This window comes from Benincasa hispida, chromosome 6 (assembly GCF_009727055.1).
Source record: "Benincasa hispida cultivar B227 chromosome 6, ASM972705v1, whole genome shotgun sequence".
NCBI classification, from domain to species: domain Eukaryota; kingdom Viridiplantae; phylum Streptophyta; class Magnoliopsida; order Cucurbitales; family Cucurbitaceae; genus Benincasa; species Benincasa hispida.
In genome coordinates, this window is record NC_052354.1 from 11,059,442 (window position 1) to 11,080,565 (window position 21,124).

Here is a 21,124-nt window from a genome sequence, read left to right on the forward strand (position 1 = left end):
TGCAAGAGCTAGTCATTCCCCGCGCTGTAGTAGCTTGAAAGGTAGAAAGAGGATAGGACCCTTTTGGAAGAGCTATTGGGTATGTCACATAGGTTACTTACCTATAAGTCCTTCTTTTCAGTGTTACCAAAATAAGACACCCAACCTTATTCATATACTATAGACCGTTTTGGCTATTTACTTGAATTTGATCTATCTTTATGTCGCCACATAAAATTCAAGTATTCATACAACAACCATGGATCTTTAGTTTATTGGATTTAGTCTTTACAGGTGTAATTTACATATTCAATAACAGTTTTTATTGAATAATCGTCAATAACATCTTTATTGATAATAGAAAATGTTTAACAATACAAACTGTGAGTTTTAGGACATACAACCCAATATTTACTGCTTTAGCTTAGGAGAGATTTAATTCTTGATCTCTCTATGGTTTGACCCCATGCTTGGCACTTGTGCTACCTTGTAGTATATGTAGTGGTTCGGTGATTTATAAGTATTCTTTTGATCAGGTCTGAGGTTTGTTAACGACATAAATCTCGACCAAACAGGGGTGGTAGAGTGGATTGAAGGAGACAGTTCGAGAGAGAAGTTGGAGATCCTCCGGTATTTTCGTGGCCGGAATCGAAAAGGGGAGAAAATGGAAGTGTGCATCTGAGAAGGAAGGGGGAGAAGATGGAAGGTTTATAGGGAATCGTAAATTTTAAAAAATCTTTCAATTTCCTAATTTAAAATATTTGTAACTAATTGTAGGTTGGGACTAAAAGGAGATCCTAATTTTTGTGTAATTAACCAATTCACTTGGACATTTGTGAAAATAATAGAAAAGGTTGACATAATTGAAATATAAGACCTTTATTACGGCTTTTATGTGTTGTTAAAACAGAAAAAATAAAATAAAGTTATCACAAAATGGGTTGTAAGTTTCAAATTTTTGTTTTCATTTTTAGAATATGACTAGATATTAAAGTATTTTTTTAACAAATGTGAAAACCATAATTGAGAAATTGAAAGAAAACAAACCTAAATTTCAAAAACTAAAAATAAAATCGCCCTTAAATTTCCATCTTTTCTTAAAATTGGTAATGAGTTTTTTTTTTCTTTTACTTTTTTTCCCTATAAATATATTGAAATAGAACTTTGTTTTTAGAGTGTTTAACTTTAATCAGCTTTCAAAATGGATTTTCCTTTTGTCTTACCATGAATTTGATCTAATCTTTCTTTTCCCATCAATCTTTTATCATGATATTTAAAGAAGAGGAAAATAACTCAAAAAAGTACAAATAAAAATATGTTCATGCTTTATCCAAAATGATTAATTAAATATGCTATTCCAAACTCAAACGCAACCCATATATATACATCCATGACTTTATATTCCCAACTCAAAAAAAAAAAAAAAAAAATGATTGCTATGATTTTGACTCAAATGGCATATATAATTGGTTCAATTCTTACATCAAAGGAGCAATTCTAGCCAATCAATATAAGTTTTTATTTTAAATGTAAAATACATAAAATTCATTATTATTATTTTTTTATTATTATTTATCCAATTTTGATAAAAATTAGCTTTGATGAACGAAATTTAAGATTTATTGAAAGTAGAAAAACTAAAATTGAACCAACTTCAAAATATAAAGACTAAAATGATATTTTAACTTATAGACTAATATCTCTAAATGTTACTGAATGTCGCAATAGTACAGCCGAATTTTAATTTTTTTTTTCTTAGAAAAATATCTTATTGTTATTATATGGATAAGTGAGTTCATGCTGTCTATTTTTATTTATTTTTTTATTTAACTAAGTAAATATTTACCACATCCAAACTGGCAATGGATGCTAAAATGTAAGACATGTTTGAGAGTGATTCTAAAATAGTTAAAATCACTATGAAATATGTTTTAATCATTTAAAACTAATTTTGATGATATGAAAATTGCATTTAAAAGTACAAAATTTAACATTGTATTAATTTTGAGTGATTCAAAGCGTATTTTAGAGTAAGGTAATGATAGGTGCAACCTAATCTCATGCCCGCATTTTTCTTATCCACTAAAAATCAAAATAAAACAATTCAACTTTTTTAAACAAAAATTTGCCACATAGCATATATTGTTATTGGATGTTACCTATGTTACCTATGCTGCATTAATTTTTTACGTTTTAAAATCACTTCCAAATATGCACTTAACAGTCCTAGTTCGACAAAAGCGGAGTGGATGGTGATTCAGAGGCGTAGACCGATTGAGAGTGAGAAGTAGAAGAAGGTAAGATCAAGTCTTGTTGTTTGATCTGACCCCATATCACACTATAAAACCCACATGTAATCACGATCGAACCCATCACACTGCCAATAACCAACAACATAATATTTTTAATCAACACACACAAACATACGGTCCAAATCAAGTTCGACAAAATTGAAAAATTAATAATTTATTAGATACTTTTTAAAACAAAAAAATCTACTAGACACAATCTTCAAAAACTAAATTTCAAAGACTAAAGTATAGAGAGATTGCTATAAGTAGCTTTTAAAATAATTACTAACACATGTGTTTTTAAAAAAATCAACTTAAAAAAAAAAGTAAAATAGTATTTAGATGTAATTTAGTTATATAAATTAAAGTAGACTCATTAATAATTAATTTATAATTTATTATAACATATTTATTAAAAATTTTATATGATTCGAATTTTAATTTGTGACAACATATATTAATACAGAGTAATAAATTTGGTAAACGATCAAGAAGATAACATACTTTTAGAAACTTAAATCTAAAAGCTAGTATCTATGAATTTTTACGCGTTAGTTAAAATTAAAAAGTGATTCGATTTACCTGCCGAGATAAAGCGGTTCTTGAAGAAAGGTAACGACTAAGGGGATGGCGACGACCATGCCGAGGGGCTTAAACATTACCACATAAAGTGGGCCTTTCCTTTGCAAGCACCATATGTGGACTCCTATACGAACCACACCCCCTATGCCCTGCCAAACTAATTAATTAGCTATTATCTATTCACATTGAAAAAATGGGGAGACTTCATATATTTTATATTTGTTAATTTATTTTAAATATATTTCTATCTTTAAAAGTTGTAATATTACTATTCAACATTCACAAACGTCTCAAAATTACACTTGGAGTATAAGCTCTTTAAAATTTCGAATGAAAATCAAGACTTAGAACCATGTGGTGATGACTTAAAACGATGTTGTGACTCAATTTTTCGTTCTATGTTACTTGCTATATTATTTTATATATCAATTTTTGTCTAAATTTTAAAGGTAATATTGTAACTTTTAAAAGTACGAAGGAAGTTTTGAAATTAATGTCAAAGTTTAAAGGTTCATTTTTTTTTCCCCAATAATTTATCTTTTTAGAAGTTACATAAATTACTACACATATATATTAGATTGATACATGAGCTACAATCGATGGATTCAATAATGTTTATTGAGAGGCTTAGTTTAAAGCTTCAATAATATTAAATGAATAAAAAAATTAATTCTAAATTTAGGTTTTAATATGTCTAACAGGCCTCTAAACTCCTAATTCCATATTTATTGACCAATTAGATGTGAAATTGAATTTATATAAAATGAAATTTAAACATTGAATTTTGTGTTTAGTAGACTCATGATTTTTTTTTTATATATATCGACATATAACTATTAAATACAAAATTGAAAATTAAAAAATTTAGACTGGTGTGTTTGTCATTTTTCTTACCGAGACTATGATGGTGACCATTTCGATGTCTGGTCGGATTTGCCAAACAACTGGATTTGTTTCGACGATGAAGGTGAAGGCTGCAGTTTGGACTGCCATGGATAATGAGAAGAAGAATAGATTTGTCACCTTTTTGGTCGGGTACTTCTTAACAAACCATGTCTGCATAATAATATTACTTAATTTACGATTATTGGAAAACAACTGTCTAATCTCTTGTTTGATAACTATTTTCGTTTTTGTCCTTTTTTTTTTTTTTTTTTTTATTTTGAAGTTTATGCTGGTTTTCTTCTCAATTATTATTATTATTATTTTAATTTATAGTTTTCATCTCTTCAGAGAAATATTAGAATTTTGTAGTCAAATTTCTAAAATACAAAAACTATTTTTTAAAAACCTTTTTTAAGAGAAAGTTAATACTTGACTTATAAATTAGTTAAATAAAATGAATAAACAAAGAAACTAAATGAGTATTGTTAGTTTAGTTATATTTATTTTCTCCCTATTTTTTTTATAAGATTCTTTTTTTACTTAAAAAAAAGTGAATTTATAACAAAATTCCAAAAAACTAAAATAAGTTCTTAACAACTTTTTTTTTTCTTTTTTAGATTTAAAATTTGGACCTTGAATTTTGTAAACATGGTTAAAAATAGTTTTAAAAAAATTGATTTCTAATCATTATTTTCCCTCTAAGCAAAATTTTGTAAACAGCGTGAGTATTTAACATTATTTATATAAACTAACTTTCAAAAACATAAATCATCACAAAAAAGGGCCAAAATATTTTCCCTCTAAGCAATGTATAGTTTAAAATTAAAAAAACAAAAATCAAAATCAAATCAAATTCAAAGATTATAATAAAATATCTCATCTCAGTATAGTTCAATTAGTTAAATCTAAGGCACATACCCTTGACTAAAGTTCGATTTTCCAAAAAAATAAAAAATAAAAAAGTATGCAATTCTTTTTCAGAAAAAAATATCAATTTATTCTCATAAACTTTGAAGTTATCAAATTAAAACCTTGAATATAAATTATATTAATTTAAATAATCTCAAACCTTCATAACCATCCACCGTGTTCCATTTGAATAAATATCACATGAGACTTATAATTTTATCAATTAAGCCTTTAAACTTTTATAAACTAATCAATTTGTACTCTTAGTTAGGACTACTTTTAAAATCGTCCATGCATCAATCGTAATTGTCCATTTCATTAATCTAACTTTTGAAGAAGTCTATATATGTGTAAGAATTGATGCATTGACGATTTAAAAAAAATTTCATAAAGAGGCTAAATTGATTCACTTATCACTTTAGAAGATTAATTGAAGCCAATAATAAGAGAAATTAATGTTTTAGAAAGAGATAGTGTATTTTGAAATTGTTAAATCTCACTCTTGTCGTAATTTAAAATCACTATAAAACATGTCATCAATTACGCAAAATTAATTTGAGAGAAATACCTAACTGTTGTTGTGTAGCCTATAATATTTTTAAAAAATGATTTTTTTTTTTTTAAAGGAACGGAAAATAGGTTAACTGTAACCTAGAGTGTACCTAATTATTACTCTTAATTCTTGAATTACCTGTACGATGTGCCAATTTGCGGAGAGAAAACTAGCGATTAATAATAGAAAACCTCCAAAGATCCAGTTTGAATTGTGTGAGAGAAGTATATGATCATCATCTTGTTGTTTCACAAAGGACTTAGAAGAAGAGAGATTGATTAGCAATGGGCCTTTGTAAAGAGTTATTAAGGAAGTTCCTGATACAGCTAAAATGGTTCCCACACATTTGGCTTTCCCACTGCTTCTTCTCAAATCAACTTTCTCCATTCTGATTAAACCCATTAATTATTATCAAATTAATTCTATTATTATTTTATAAATGAAAAATTCTTGAGATCATATAGTTGAATATATTATGAGTTAATAATGATCATTTTACCTGAAAATACCAGCAAGAAGAAAGGTGAAAATGGGGATTAGATTTGAGAGTGCTGATAAAAGAACTGGAGAGCTGTACTTTATGCCTGTATATGCCATTATCTGTCCCACACTCCTATTCACAACAAAATCATTACCAATTGTTGGAGCTTCAAAATTAAAAATTAGATAATGGAAATATTTTAAACGGTGAAACTGTCCAAAATATTAACAAATTGTTAAAAGAGAAATTAGGGTTTTATTCTTAATTATTATTTTACTTTTTAGGTATTTTCCATTTATGTATTTTCTTTCAATGATTTCTTGATGTCTATTTATTCACCTTATAAAAAGTTAATTATGTACTCTGATTTATTCAATAATATACAAAATTAATACAAATAATAGCAAAATATCACAATCTATCTACGATGAACAGCGATAGACTGCGATAGACTACTATTTTTGTCTATCATGGTAGACAAAAATAGTAGTCTATCGCGATCTGTTGCAGATGGATAATAAAATTTTGCTATATTTATTAATATTTTGGTTCATTATAATATATTTGAAAACAATCCAAAAAAAACTCTCAAACTTCAATAGTGAAAATTGAGCTCTCAAACTTAGGAGGCATTTGGCCTACTGAGTGGAGTTAATAAGTCTGGATTTAATATATTGAAGTTAGTAAATTTGTGTTTGAAGTGTAGAGTTGTAAGATGAAGTTCTTCAATAATGGTGGAAAGTAGATTAAGAGAGAGGAGGATGAAGTTACTTGATAAATTTAAAAAGTAGAGATAGGGAGGAAGATAGAGTTCTTTGACAAATGTGAAAAGTAGAAAAAGAGAGGAAGACAAAGTTACTCGAATAGATGTGCAAACTTCAATAATGCTTACTATATATTGAAGTTGAATTATTTATACCAACGTAAAAAGTTGGTGGGTCGAACAAAAGTTTATACGGGTTTAATTTTACGTGTGTATATATATATATATTTTTTCAAAATGGTCATTTTTGTCCTTGTACTTTAAAAAAATGACCATTTTGATCAATTTATTTTCATTTTTACTTCATTTTTAAGGGATCAAAATGGTCATTTTTTAAAGTTCAAGAATCAAAATGAATTAAAGGTAAAAATATAAAGACCAAAATGAATATTTTGAAAATATAGAGACTAAATGAACCAAATCCAATAGTTTAGATAGAAAGATAATATTTAAATCTATATATGGTTGAAAATATAGCTTTGCTGTTACCCATTAAGCCCAAGGAGAGAGAAGCCAAGGATCATATAGAAAGAGAGAGGGGTGGCCTCTTTATCTCTGCATAAGTTATAAATTAACCATCAGAATATTTCATTAAAAAAAAATGTAAAATCATTAAGTTTCTCTTCACACTATTTGAATTTTTTATATTTGAAAATTACTACCATTCAAAAGTTTATATATTTTGTTTTTATTTTTTTATTAGTGCTTTGAAATACCAAGTCAACTTTTTAATTTTTTTAATTAAAAGTTGGGTTTTGTTGGTAATGATTTCATATTTTTTAAAATTTCATAAACACTTCTTAGTTTTTAAAATTTAACTTGATTTTTTAAAATAGGAATAGAAAGTAGATTACAAAATATAAAAACTTATATAAATAGCATTTATAAACTTAATTTTCAAAACCCAAAAGATTATTAAATGAGGTCATAATTTTTTTTTCTTGTTGTTAATAAGAAACAATTTCATTGATAATATGAAATTAAAAAAGGGAAAACTCCCGAAGAAGAGACTACAAATTACCTTTTGAGTTCAAAATGATACTAGTATAGTAATAGTGTTGAAATAAGGAAGAGCATTTACAGCTCCACACGTACCTTCTTTTGATTTTCTTTAAAAAAATGAAAAAATAAATAGAAAACTAAAAACAAAATCGTTAAAAATAGGTGAAGATCAAGAAGACGAAGAACCTGGATCGAGATAGGAGGAGAAAGGGAAGAAAAAGGAAAGTGGCAAGAGCATTAGAATAGACAGCAAAAACCAAGGTGTTCATTCCTTTGGACATGGCAGCTTTGCTTAGTGTTGATGTGATCACATCCATGATTTCCACCATTATCATAGCAGTGAAGGTCATTACACCCTCCATCATTTCTTCTTCTTCTTCTTCCTTTCTTCTAAAATTTCTCTGATGAACTCATTCTATCATAAAGAACAATGAAAAAAAGAGGGGCATATTATTGTTTATTAATCAATACTCCATTCTTGTTTCAAAAGCTTAATATTTTAATTTGGTGGGGCTTTAGATGGTGATAAAAGGGCTACTAATTAAAAAGTCTACTAAGAAAGCCAAAAAAATAAAAAGAATAATAAAATTAGAAATATCTTGTAGAACAATAATGGAGATTCTTTTTCTAAAATAAAATTGGTGGTGTCATATTCATATTAGTCTTTAGTAGTTGTTTGAATAAACAAGCTTCCAACAAATTTTGGGAATATAATACCTAACCTAACCCAACAATCATTGTATTATTTGTCATCTTTTTTAGTTAAAAAGATGACGACATGTTTGGGAGTAATTTTGAGTTGGTTGAAATCACTTTTGTCGTTTTTAAATTGGTTACGAAACATGTTTTTAATTATTTAAAACCAATTTTGATAATATGAAAATTACATTTAAAAGTATAAAATTAAATATTAAAATGGTTTTGAGTGATTGAAAGTATATTTCATAATCATTTTCCACATGATAAAAGTGATTTCAAAATTTTTGACAATTTTTTGGTGCATCTTAAGATACATGTAACGCCTCGAGTTAGGAGGGAGATATGAATGAACTGAGATCATATCTGAATAAAAGGGATTCTCAGAACACGAAAATATAGTTAAGAAAGGCTTAAAATAATTGAAATTCACTGCCTATACTAATAAGATACTTCTTTATTTTCGGTGGCTCAATCATAAGAACTCCAAAGTTAAACGTGGTTGGATTGGAGTGACTTTTAAAAAGATAGGTGCAACTCATGATGCACTAATGCATTGCTCTTTTAAAAATTGTTAAATCACATTGAAACTTGTTTTTAATATTTGATATATGTAATTTTGATTGTATGAAAAATCATGCTTAAAAATATGAAACCGAATATTAAATTGCTTTTGATTAATTAATGCTAAGGTATGTTGTAGTTTATTTTGAAGATGACAAAAATAATGAAAACTATTTTGAAGTTCCTTCCAAGTATATCCAGATTAAGTAAAATTTATTTTTTGTGTCGTAGCCCTTTATTTATTCCAATTAAATCATAAGTTCAATCGTGTGTTTGATTGTATCTTATATTAGTCATAGAATCTAGAATAATATACATTTTTAATCCCTAAGATTTAAGGTTAATATCTATTTGATTTCTGAAGTTTAAAAAAGGTCACACATTACGTTAAATTTTAAATGAGGTGGAAAATTATATTAATTTAGTGGACAACAAAGAAATAACAGAGCACACACGCACTCACGCCACACACATATGCACATACACACACATGCACACACGCATGCGTACACATAGTATAACAATTTCGTATGATAGGATTCGAGCCTGTGACTTCTTGCTTAAGAGTGTACGACTTGTGTCAGTTTTATGTCAGTTGGGTTATGTTAATCTTAGCATACATTGTTAAAATATTCAGCAATTGATGTTTGAGATTTTGTCTTTACTAAATTTAGGGGTATTCGTGGGTTGGGTTGGGTTGGGTTGGGTTTAGGGATATTTTAAGCCCAACCCTATGGTTCGGTTTGTGTATTTTTCTAACCCAAACTAGTCCTTGTTAAATTATGAACCCGAACCAAATCAACCCATAAAAAATGGAACCAAACCAACCCATAAAAAATGGGTTGGGTTGGTTCGGTTCCATCGGTTCCCTAAAAAAAAAGCTTGGAATCACCAATAAATTCCATAATCTACAAGAACGATATCCAAAATCTATTATAACAAAACAAGTCTCCAAAATTCACAAGAAAGACCATAATGTCTACAAAATTCAAAATATAGGCAACAATGTTTTCAAACGTCTACAAAATCCATAAGTAAGACTAAAATATCTACTAGGGATGTTCATGGGTTGGGTTGGGTTGAAAGACTTTTTAGACTCAACTCAATTATTCAGATTGTAAATTTTTTCAACCCAAATAACCTTTATTAAAAAATGAACCCAACCCAATTCAACCCAACCATAAAATATTTGGGTTGGGTTGGTTCGGGTTAATCAGGTCATTTATTTAAAATTTTATTCTAAAAAGAAGAAAAACGTAAATATGTAAAAGTCTAATTTAATTATTTTCATATATGAATTAAAATTAACAACTCAATTTCAATTTATATAGTGAAAATTTTCTTTCTAAAGTGTAAAGAAACTACTTCTAAAAGTTGTTGAAGAATAAATTATTCAAAAAATATTAGAATTAAATAAAATTAAAATCAATATATATATAAATAATTGTGTCATAAGTAGGAAAAAAATATATTTTAAAGTTAATAATAAATTCGGATTGGTTTGGGTTGGTTCATGGGTTCACTTAATATAACCCAGGGTTGGTTTGAATTATATTAGGTGAACCCATAAACCAACCCAACCCATAAAATTTTCATTTATTTGAATCCAACCCAACCCAAATGAGTTGATAAACCAACCTAAACTGCACGGGTTGGGATGGGTTAATCAGTTTTTTCGGGTCATCGGGTTTTTTGAACACCCCTAACTAAATTTAGAGAACAAGTTTTTTTTTTTACTATCATAGGTTTGGAAAAAAAAAAAAAAACATCCCTTCCTTTCCCTTCCCCTCAATCTCCTATCTCTCATCAGTGGGCTTCGATCAGCTGCTCATGACCAATCGGCCATCGACAACTATTTTTTCTTCCCTTTCCTCTTCTTCCTCTCCCTCCCCTTGTGAAATTTGTACGGATGACCTAATTTTTAGGTCCAAAATGTCAAATGACCCATTTTTAAAAAATAATGTCAATTGACCCTCTGCTGACATCATCGCCATACCAAATTACGTAAATTGCCCTTACTTCTTTGTCTTCTTACCTTTTTACTAAAAACCCACCAAAACTAAAAACTCTTCATTCAAATTTTCCAAGGCTAATGGCTTCGTATCGCTCATAAACTAAAAACTCTTTAGAATCCATCATTTCAGCTTGCAAATGATTCTACTACCGCCGACAATCGAATCTAATCGGTAAATCTTTCAATATGTACCTGAAAATGTCTTACATTGATCGGTAATGAGGCTTTATGGGTCGTTCTAGGTTTAGAAATAACTTATATGGTTTTTTTTTTTTGTTTGTTTTTTAGTTTTCGATGTGTTTTGTGGTTGAAGACGAGTAGAAAGAGTTTGTGAGCGAGATAAGTGAGAGTGAAATCGGTAGAGCAAACCGGAGAGAGCGAATGTGAGCGAGATAAGTGAACCTATGGTTTTTTTTGTTTGTTTTTCTAGTTTTCGATGTGTTATGTGGTTGAAGACGAGTAAAAAGAGAGAATGTGAGCGAGATAAGTGAGAGCGACATCGAAGAGAGGGATACTGGAGAGAGCGATACTGGAGAGAGCGACACCAGCGAGAGTGAATCTAGCGAGAGCAGGTCTAGCGAGAGCGAATCCAGCGAAATTTAAACAGAATGTTGTTTTACATTTTTTTTTCTGAAGGAGTTTGCTGATTGAATCTTTATTTCATGCAGGATTGATTTAAGATGGCAACACGTTTCAGAATACCCGAAGCCGACTGATTTTCTGGTCAAGTAATCAGCTTGGCCCACATTGTTAATGCAAACAAGATTGTGAAAGAGAAGCTTATGCCAAGGCAGTTGGACATATATAAGAGAACAGTTTTTGGGCGTTTTGTAGACGTTGACATGGTGTTTAACAACCCAATTATCCATCACATGTTACTGAGAGATGTGAAGAGGACAAGATTAGACTCAATGTCATTCTCTGTTTGTGTGTCACTTTTTCGAAGGATGACTTTTTGTTGATGATTGGTTTATGGTAATCCTCATCACGAGTTGATCAGAACCAGCAGTTCTCGTATAAACTTGCTATCAAGTATTTTGGTAATCGAGTGACGAAGGACACTTTACACCTCCGTCAACTTGAAGAAAAATATAAGGACTTGGAGTTTGAAAATGATGATGATGCTATGAAGATCGGTCTAGTTTACTATACTGAGGTCGCAATGATTGAAAAAAACAAACAGAAAAATAAAAACTTGGAGTACTACGACAGTCTTGATTGGGGTACCATTATTTAAGAGAGAACATTGGATGCCCTAAAGAGTGTGTTGAATGATAAGAGCAGTCTATACAAGAGAAGGGTAAACAAAAAGACTGTGTTGAATGATAAGAGCAGTCTATACAAGAGAAGGGTCAAAGAAAATAAAAACTACATTGTGAAGTACTCTTTACGTGGATTTCCACAAGCGTTCCAGGTAAATTTGCTTAATATAATAATCGTGTTGTTTGATCTAACATTACTATTGTTCTTAATATATTTTAAATTTTATTTAGGTATGGACATACGAGATCCTAGCTTCATTGATAATTGGGAATATTGCGGAGCGAAGGAGCAAGGTGGCTTCGCCCTGCATATTACGATGGTCATGCTCCCACTCAGTGTCCTTCAAAGTACTTGAGAGAGAGATATTCGAGTCTAACAATGTACGTTTACTCTATGCATAATATGTTTATCTGGTCATTAAATTGACATTAACCAGTTTACTGGGTTGTTAATGCAGATAAAGGTTAAAGAGGGCATTATCATGTCAGATGCGGAAAGGGAGTTTCGGGATACCCCAGTGAACAGACGACCTATATTTGAGCTAGGTGCGGATGATGATAGTTCTGAAAGTGGCAATAGGTCAACTAGTGATAGGGGTAGTCCTGAAAGTGAAAGTAACGGTGATGATCATCGTGGAGATGACAATGATGAAGTTGTCAGGGTGAAGGGAGGGGATGAACATGAGCATTCTGAGCACGAGGATGCTGAATATGGAAGGGTGGAAGGAGGGACATACACACCTAATGATGATATGTTCCATGATGTGATGGGGGACGTACGCGAGGAGGACGAGTTGAACCAACATGATGTCTATCTTGCGGACTCCTGTAGAAAGCGACCTATGGATGAAAAGTGTCCTGAGTGTGCTGCCCACTGTAGGGAGGGAGCCAATCCCGACAAGTCTATTTATTCATACCTGTGGACTATTGAGAGAGCGAGATGTTCAGAGAGAGCAAGATTGTGAGAGAGAGCGAGATTTAGAAAGTGAGATGTTGAGAGAGAGCGAGATTGAGAGAGTATGAAGTTATTGTTTTTTGTTACAAGTATGAAGATTGAGAGAGTATGAAGTTATCTGTTTTTGTTACAAGTATGAAGACTGGGAGAGTATGAAGATTGCTATTATATAAATACTCCAACTTGTTATTGTTTTTTGTTTACAAGATGAAAGTATGAAGTATGAAGTGTTACAAGTATGAAGTATGAAAAAGTATGAAGTATGTTACAAGTATGAAAAAGTATGAAGTATGTTACAAGTATGAAAAAGTATGAAGTATGTTACAAGTATGAAAAAGTATGAAGTATGTTACAAGTATGTTACAAGTATGACGTATGAAAAAATGTTCAATGGTATTTATAAAAATTGAAATGTTACAAGTTAGTTACAAACTAAACTGGATGAGGGGTATTTGTGTCTCGGTCTCTGGAATTTTAAGCACGCCGCACGGTTGTAAGCGGTTCAGTACAATTTTGGCGGTTATGCCTATAATTCCCTCACCGACCACATTTCATTTGTCTGCGAAATTCTCCTCTGGATGGTATTCTTCTCACTCTCCGTCGCCTGGCTTGTGGCACAAACTTCGAAGTAAGGATAATCTTTTCTACGTATCCAGAAGATATTTTCTATTCAGATATGTGGCCAAGTGGATTTATAGGTTCCGCATATGCAGTCATTGGAGAGTTTACTGTATAAAATCGACTACAAAGACTGTGGATGGGTATATTTCTTTCTTTTGCAGCAACAATTGCATGCGAACACGGGATACCAAGTGAGTCGAATTCCTTACACGCGCATTCCTTTGTGTGAAGATTGACAATACCATCCAATCGATTATCTCACACGGGTACCCGATAACAATCAATAGGCTCCACCCGATATCGTCTGCCCTTATCGGCCTCACTTGACAATCGGGTTTCTGTCAGAGTGCAATGTCGTTCGAGATGTCCAGTAATTCCTCCATTCGTAGAATCACGATTGGAGCATTCCTCTAACATGTTCAATCAAGCATACTATGAGCATTAGTCAATACTCTTTAGTTAAGGAATTGAAACACTCTGCACTATTGGATGTCATGTTATCATATCTTCATTCTATTTGGTAAACCTGTGCCCACCTTTGAAGACCGATGTCTTCCAAATATTTTGTGACAACATCGTCTCTATAACTGCGGAGTTCGTCTTATTTTTTCTGGAACTCTGTCATGCGAAATGCCCTTGTTGCATCTCTAAATATCCTAACAACTATGTTATCCTTTAAGTTTGTAACCAGAATCTATTCTATATGCTATGTGCACAATCCATGAAATGTTGTGGGAAAAAAATGCACGAATAACATTGCCGATAGATACCATCTGATCAGACATAAACACCAAATTATCGGGTTCTCCGATACTTCATTTCAAGTTTAACATAAACCATTTCCATGTTCGATCGGTTTCATTGTCCACTATTGCATATGCTAATGGGTATAATTGATTGTTCCCGTCCATAGAAACCGCAACCAACATGGTGCCTTTGTATTTTCCTTTCCAATGCGACCCATCAACAATAATACAAGGTCGACAGCTTGCGAAACCTCTAATACAAAGCCCTAATGCCATAAACATATACTTGAAATGCACCTCATCTTCAAGTTTGATCTCAAAGACTGTACCCGGATTCTCTATTTTTAGCGCTTCTCCATAAGCATGTAGTATGAAGTATGAGTATTCTAGAGTACCTCTAGTGAGATTATACGCAGCTTCCCTTGCACGCCACGTTTTATCATAACTTACGTTCACACCATAATCTCTCCTCATATCCTCAACGATATGACAAGGTTTATAAATACGTCTTATTCCCATGAACTTATCTTTAATGAGCTGACCAACAACCGTAGCAGTTGCTTGTCTATGGTCGTGATTCAAAATTCCAATGGAACATGTGCGAACTGCAATACTTTGTGATCTTGAATATATCAGACCCTTCCATTTTAACTGCACGAAGACTCCACTTACATGTCTCCCCAATGCATTTGACAGTAAATACAGATTTGGTTGATTTCCTTACCTTAAATTCAAAATTTTTGTTGATGGACAAAATAGATAATCTCATTTTCAAGTTCTTTTTGCTAAAAATATAGTTGACCAACTTCAACGTCCTCTGTCCCAGATGAAGAGGTGCCAAGCATAATCAACTTTATCCTATGACTTGAAGACACAGATGGTTGAACCACTAAAGCTGCTATAGAACGACACACATCTCCATAATCACGATCAATTTCATTCAATCCTACTGGTTGCTCATTCACATCCATTGAAGGACCACAATCCAATAATCGAATGTTGATGGTACAGTGTTGGTAGACAATAGAATATCATCCTCTTGCCGACGAAACCGATATGATTCCTTGTATTGTCTGTGCACAGCCGTATCATCATAACTCACATTTCCAAACCCCATTCCAACCCTTTCCTCCTGATTAGACTTCAATGTTACAGTTATCTGAAGTCTACTAAGTTATTCTCACAAACGAAGGAAGTGAACATCATCATCATTCATTATGCATTGTGGAGGGGCTTCAAATTCAAGCTTATATTTAACTTTCAGGATAAGATCAAACTCTAAAGAACTGACATTTGTAACCCTATAAATGCAAGATTTAAGTTCTTCATAATTCAATGTATGAGGCACAACGATTCCTTTCAACTATCCTCTAATATACGAACTTTCATTTTCATCTCAATCACATCCAAATCGAATAAATAGACACTTTTCTGTCATCCTACAAAGCAAGAGAATATTTGTCATTTAGCTGTACAAGCAATTGAAGTGTACACTCGCTCTCAATCTCGCTCTCTCTCTTAATCTCACTCTCTCAAAATCTCGCTCTCTCTCGTAATCTCACTCCCTCTCTTACTCTTGCTCTCTCTCTTACTTTTACTCTCTCTCTTACTCTTCCTTTTTTTTACTCTTTCCCAATACAAAATTTTGTAATGCTACCTTTCCAGAAATAAAATAGCAAAAATAATTAAACAGACTCAAAATAATTCACCTTTCTGAAAAAACTGTTCGTTTCTGAGAAAGCCTCATCTTGAAAATCCCCGTTCAAAAAATCTCCGTGCAACAAAATACCATCGAAAACCAGAGAAGTAATCACCTTTGAAATAGAGTTTAGAGTTTAAAGAAATCACCATTGTATTGTGTTTAGGTATTATTGATTTGATTTGAGGCTTCCGTCGTGAAAATTGTCAAATCATTCGTACACTGATAAGCAATCACATCAAACCAGGGAATTTCAAGCGAGTGCGAGAGCGTTTAATCAGACGAGAGCGAGATTTACCTCGTGAGGCTGGCGTAATGGCAATTTACGTAATTTGGTATGACGATGATATCAGCAGATGGTCAATTGACATTATTTTTTAAAAATGGGCCATTTGACATTTTGGACCCAAAAATTGGGTCATCCGTATAAATTTCCCCCTCCCCTTGGATTTCTCCTTCATTTCTCATTCTACTTTATTTCACCCAAAAGAAAGAAAGAAAAAAAAAAAACTCCCTCATTATAAGAATTCCAACATTGAAGCATGGTGTCAATCACACTGGCTGTGGATCACTAGATCTTCTCGCTGCCTGTCGGCCACCCAGTGACAGTCATTGAAGATTAACTTTTAGTTTTTGTTCCTTCTTCTTCTTCCTCCATCTCTCATCTAATTTTTTCAAACAAAAAAGAGGAAGTCATCACATCACTCATCAAAGTCTCTTCACCAATTCTTTGAAGCGGTCAAACACCTCCATCCTGTAGAAGAAGCAATGAAATCATATTCAAATATATTAATTCCTCCATTATCTCTTTAATTTGAACCTCGTTCAAATTAAATAATTTAATTATTTGAATCTCATTCAAATAAATAAATCATCCATATTATGTAGTTGTAGTTTGAAGCCTATTCAACTAAACTTTATAATAAAGTATGTTTTAATTGTATCCAATACAACTAACATTTTTCCTAATAAATTTGAATTCTTCGATTTTTCTTTAACATATTTGATCCTTGTTGATCTGTGGTGAGCTAGCAAAGAGAGCTTATGAATCTACAGATTATAAGCTCCATTGATCCATTCATTGACTACATAATAGCCATTATAGAACCATAATTGAAATCGTATGAACTGTTGGACAAGTTGTATCCATGGATGTAACGTGTGTTTAGATTGACTTTTTAAGTGTCTAAATAATAAGTATAAATAAGTACAAATAAAAATTGTTTATAAATAATTAGAAAGTCAATCCGAATGGGGCTATATTCATTATAAATAAGTCGATCATTCATGAGTTGTTCGTAAATATCGCTGGGTCAACAGCTCGTTTTACTCATGTGATAACCTCTATCTCCTTAAGTGTCGTTGATCCTCTAATGAACAATTTATTTAAATCCAACCATAAAATTAGTCCCTCTACGACCAGTGAGAAGGTAAAGCCCCTTGTTTAAATTCTGAAGTCAACACTTAAGGGAACTGCTCATTTACTTACTCTATATGGGAAGGAATGAATTTCATCTTATAAAGTTATGTTCCCAGCTCTTTATTCGGTCCGATCCCCAAAATGGTAGGCATATTGAGTTGACAACTCAAGTCATTCTCACCCTTGCAAATCAAAGGACGAGCCCTCACAAACAGAAGTTCATAATTCACTCAAGACTAAGATCGAGCCACACATGATCATCTTGTAAACTATTAATCTTATCAATGAGTAGATTCACAAATAAAGATTGATTTTGTATTGAAAAAATTGATATAAATTGAAGAAGATAGGTGAATAAAGGTATATTTGTCTCTCATCACATTCTTCAGCAAAGGGACCCAAAAACAAGTTTTTAAAAGATGTGCTCATTCTTAGAAATAAAAACTGAAATAGCCCATCTTCATCTTTACAATTTTCCACCAGACATCTACCTAAAAGACCCAAACAATATCTCTAACCCAACCTAACTCAAACATTGAAATTCGGGTCGAGTCATCGAATTTTGTGGCTTTTTTCTCCTTTATCTCTCTCTTCTTTTTCCCATTTTCCTTCCTCCCTCTTCAACATTCGTATGCAACTTTAAAAAAATTGGAAAAAAAAACACATACGTAAGCTTTCCAAAATCTGATTTATTTTTCATAGTAAATCCAAACACACACATACATACACACACACGTACAAACTTACTTAGAGCGATTGTTGGCTAGATGTGGAAGTGGAGCAGTGAACGAGTACTGTCAGAGACGTGGAGAGATACAGAGGTGCATGGAGGAGAGGTAGAGAGATGTCGGAGGCACGAGGAGGAGAGGTAGAGAGACAGAAGAAGAGAGGAAAACACCAGAGAGTAGATCGAGGTTGTGTTGTTCTGCTAACTGCTAATCCTATTATATATATTTTAACACTACAAGAAATTTGGCCTATGATGTCGGTTGAAAAAACTAAATACGGATATATAATGTCGGTTTCTTAAAAAAAACGGATCTTTAATATCGGTTTTAAGCCAACATTAAAGATGCGACTACAATGTTAGTATAAAACAGACATTAAAGATCCACCCTAAATTTTCTAGTTTTCAACTCACTTTTCTTTTTGTAAGCTCACACTTTTTCCTCTCACACAACTCCCACTCCTTTTCTTTTTTGTAACCCATTCTTCTGCTATCGCTTTCGATCTCATCCCTAACCCTCAAAACCCTATCTCTTTCTAACCCTAAAATCAAACTCCCCTCTCTCGATCCTTCTTCCATTCGCCTTCTTCCAAATCCCATTTCCATTTATTCTTTCGTTCTTTGTTGTCATAGGGTTTCTCTTCCCCTCTCCTCTTGCCTTGTCCTAAATGTTGCCAATTCATCCGATTATGATCAAGAAGAAGACACTCTTGAGGCCAATGGAAAAGATTCTAGCTATGCTCTTGAACTTGTTTGTCGGAAATCTTCTTTTCAGCATTGATAGTGCTCAACTCGTCAGATTGTTTGAAAACACTTAACAAATTGAAAGGGTCAAAAGCTTCAAGCCTCTTTGAGCAATGTTGTTTGAGCTCCATTCCAACATCGTCGAAGTAGATCTAAGAGTACAACCATTTTCCTTCTAGCTGCCTTTTCATTTTTGCCAAACTCGTATTATATTTTCACTTCTCATTGATTATAGATCTTAGTAGCCTAACTATGTCTCTACATATGGCGTTTAGTTTTTTTTTCCTTTTTGAAATTAAAAATCAAATACATGGATGTTTTTCTTTCTTCGGTTAACTTAAAGGATCTTTCACTACTGCAGCTAGTGCTATATCATTTTTTCCCTTCTAGAATTTTGAATCCAATTATTGTTATCTATGAACTCACTTATGAGGAGACTGAAATGGAGCAAGTGTAAACCATTGTGATTTCGACTAGTTATTAAAGTGTATGACCTCTGATATGTGCAAAACTTGGTTATTGACATTATATGGTTGACAATATAAGTTAGAGTGACGGTTGTCAATTTGTGTTTCAACTAAATGTACATGCCAATTAATTTGTATGTATCCCCCATATTTTCTGATTTTTATAGGGCCGGCAAACCATTTGCTTAATGCTTCAGAAAACGCGATCTTTAATTTATTACTATCAGAATAGTGTATTTTCTCTAAACGGGAGAATTTAAGGAGGAATTAGGAAGCTTATCATTTTGGGTGCATTGCTCAATAATTTTGAAGCTAAAAGTGACTTTCCCTATTTATTACCATGTTCACTCATTCATATTCTTGAATTGGTTGATATTCAAGTCTTCGTTGTCTAAAAATTGTTTTTCCTGCTTTGAAGGTGGACATGGTCACTCCCATGTGTTTTCAATTGACATATGAAAGGTTGGTTGATATTCTTTGATGTGAAATAAATATTTTTATGCAGGACGATCATTAATGTGCTATAACTTTTCTCATTTTGGCTTTAAAACCTTACCAAATCTCAATTATATACTCTTCGTAGTACTTGTAATTCAAATAGACTTGCTATGTATAACTCAATTTTTTTTTGAAGTTTTTCTTATATGACCTTTTTGGTTTTTGCATGTGAATAACGGTTCTATCGAGCTTGATTCATCAATCATAGGGGCTCAACAAGATGGAAAAAAGATCAAGTTTCCACTTAATTCAAGATTTCTACTATCTTTGCTTGATATGTTCAGTCTTTTTTATTAGCAAAAATTATATATAAATTCTCACTAAAATTTTAAATTTATTGTTTTCTTTTCTTTTATGCCAAACAAATATACTAGGCATTTTTTATGCTATCTTTTAGCTTTATAATTCCCTTAACATGTCTAACTTCTTTAATGAATTGGATTTGACAGTTTGTTATACTAGATTGTAAAAGTTGATACCTTTTATTTGTAATTCTAGTAACAAACTGTATAACGAGATGAGGGATCTCAACTTCGAAGTGGTTGTCCAGGTTGATCTAGTTTTATCAAATTCTATCTAGTGGATTGAATTTGTAATTCTATTCCTTTTCTTCATCATTCCTTCTTTTGAAGTTTGCATGTAATATTGTTATGACTCCCTTTCTTGAAGTTCCACTTCCTCAATTATTTTCTTCAGCATAATTGCAGATTCTACGTCAAAAAACAATGAACATGGAGCAGGACTATGCAACGATGTCAACTACTGTAAGCTATTTATCGTCAATTTTTTTTTCTAAATTTAAAAATTTTTCTATTCTAAATTCTTGCATGGTGTTTTGTTAAGATCTCATTCTATATATTAATTTCTAAATTCTTCGTCCACTTATTTGTTTTCTTTCTATTCTATAGCCCAATTTTGGTTAAGAGCTCATGGCTACTATAACCCAATTTTGTAGTAGGGTCTTTTCTCTTAGATTTGACAAGGTTAATTTTTTGGTCTCATAAAATTTGTTTATGATTTTTATTAAGTTGTTTGTGTTTATAAGTTTATAAATTTTTATAAAGAAATGTAGAAGAAATTTTAAAATATCTCAGTTAGTGAAAACATCATGTTAAATAATTTATTGAACTTTTACACTGATGTTTACTTTTTGACCGTAGTTTCTGATATGCTAAGAAAATGCATTGTTTTTTTTTTTTTTTTTGCAGGGAAAGCCTCCAGATTGGCAGGATTTTGTTGGTATGACGAGATTTAGTTACGCGATTA

The 21,124-nt window shown here is 31.7% G+C and overlaps 1 protein-coding gene across 2 annotated transcripts; it reads right to left on the reverse strand.

The window, feature by feature from the left end:
• Window positions 1-2,068: 2,068 nt before the first annotated feature.
• On the reverse strand, window positions 2,069-7,963 carry LOC120079553 (WAT1-related protein At3g28050-like). Of its 2 annotated transcripts, XM_039033774.1 has the most exons (7): window positions 7,632-7,962; window positions 6,933-6,998; window positions 5,699-5,812; window positions 5,338-5,587; window positions 3,747-3,908; window positions 2,853-3,001; window positions 2,069-2,356 (listed from the first exon to the last, which is right to left on the reverse strand). In XM_039033774.1, exons 1-7 carry the CDS (start codon window positions 7,808-7,810, stop codon window positions 2,206-2,208), a joined length of 1,071 nt encoding a protein of 356 aa, XP_038889702.1. In that variant the 5' UTR covers window positions 7,811-7,962; the 3' UTR covers window positions 2,069-2,205. The 2 variants fall into 2 exon arrangements, with proteins under 2 accessions (XP_038889702.1, XP_038889703.1); XM_039033775.1 differs by lacking the exon at window positions 6,933-6,998 and having other exon boundaries at window positions 7,632-7,963.
• Window positions 7,964-21,124: the final 13,161 nt, after the last annotated feature.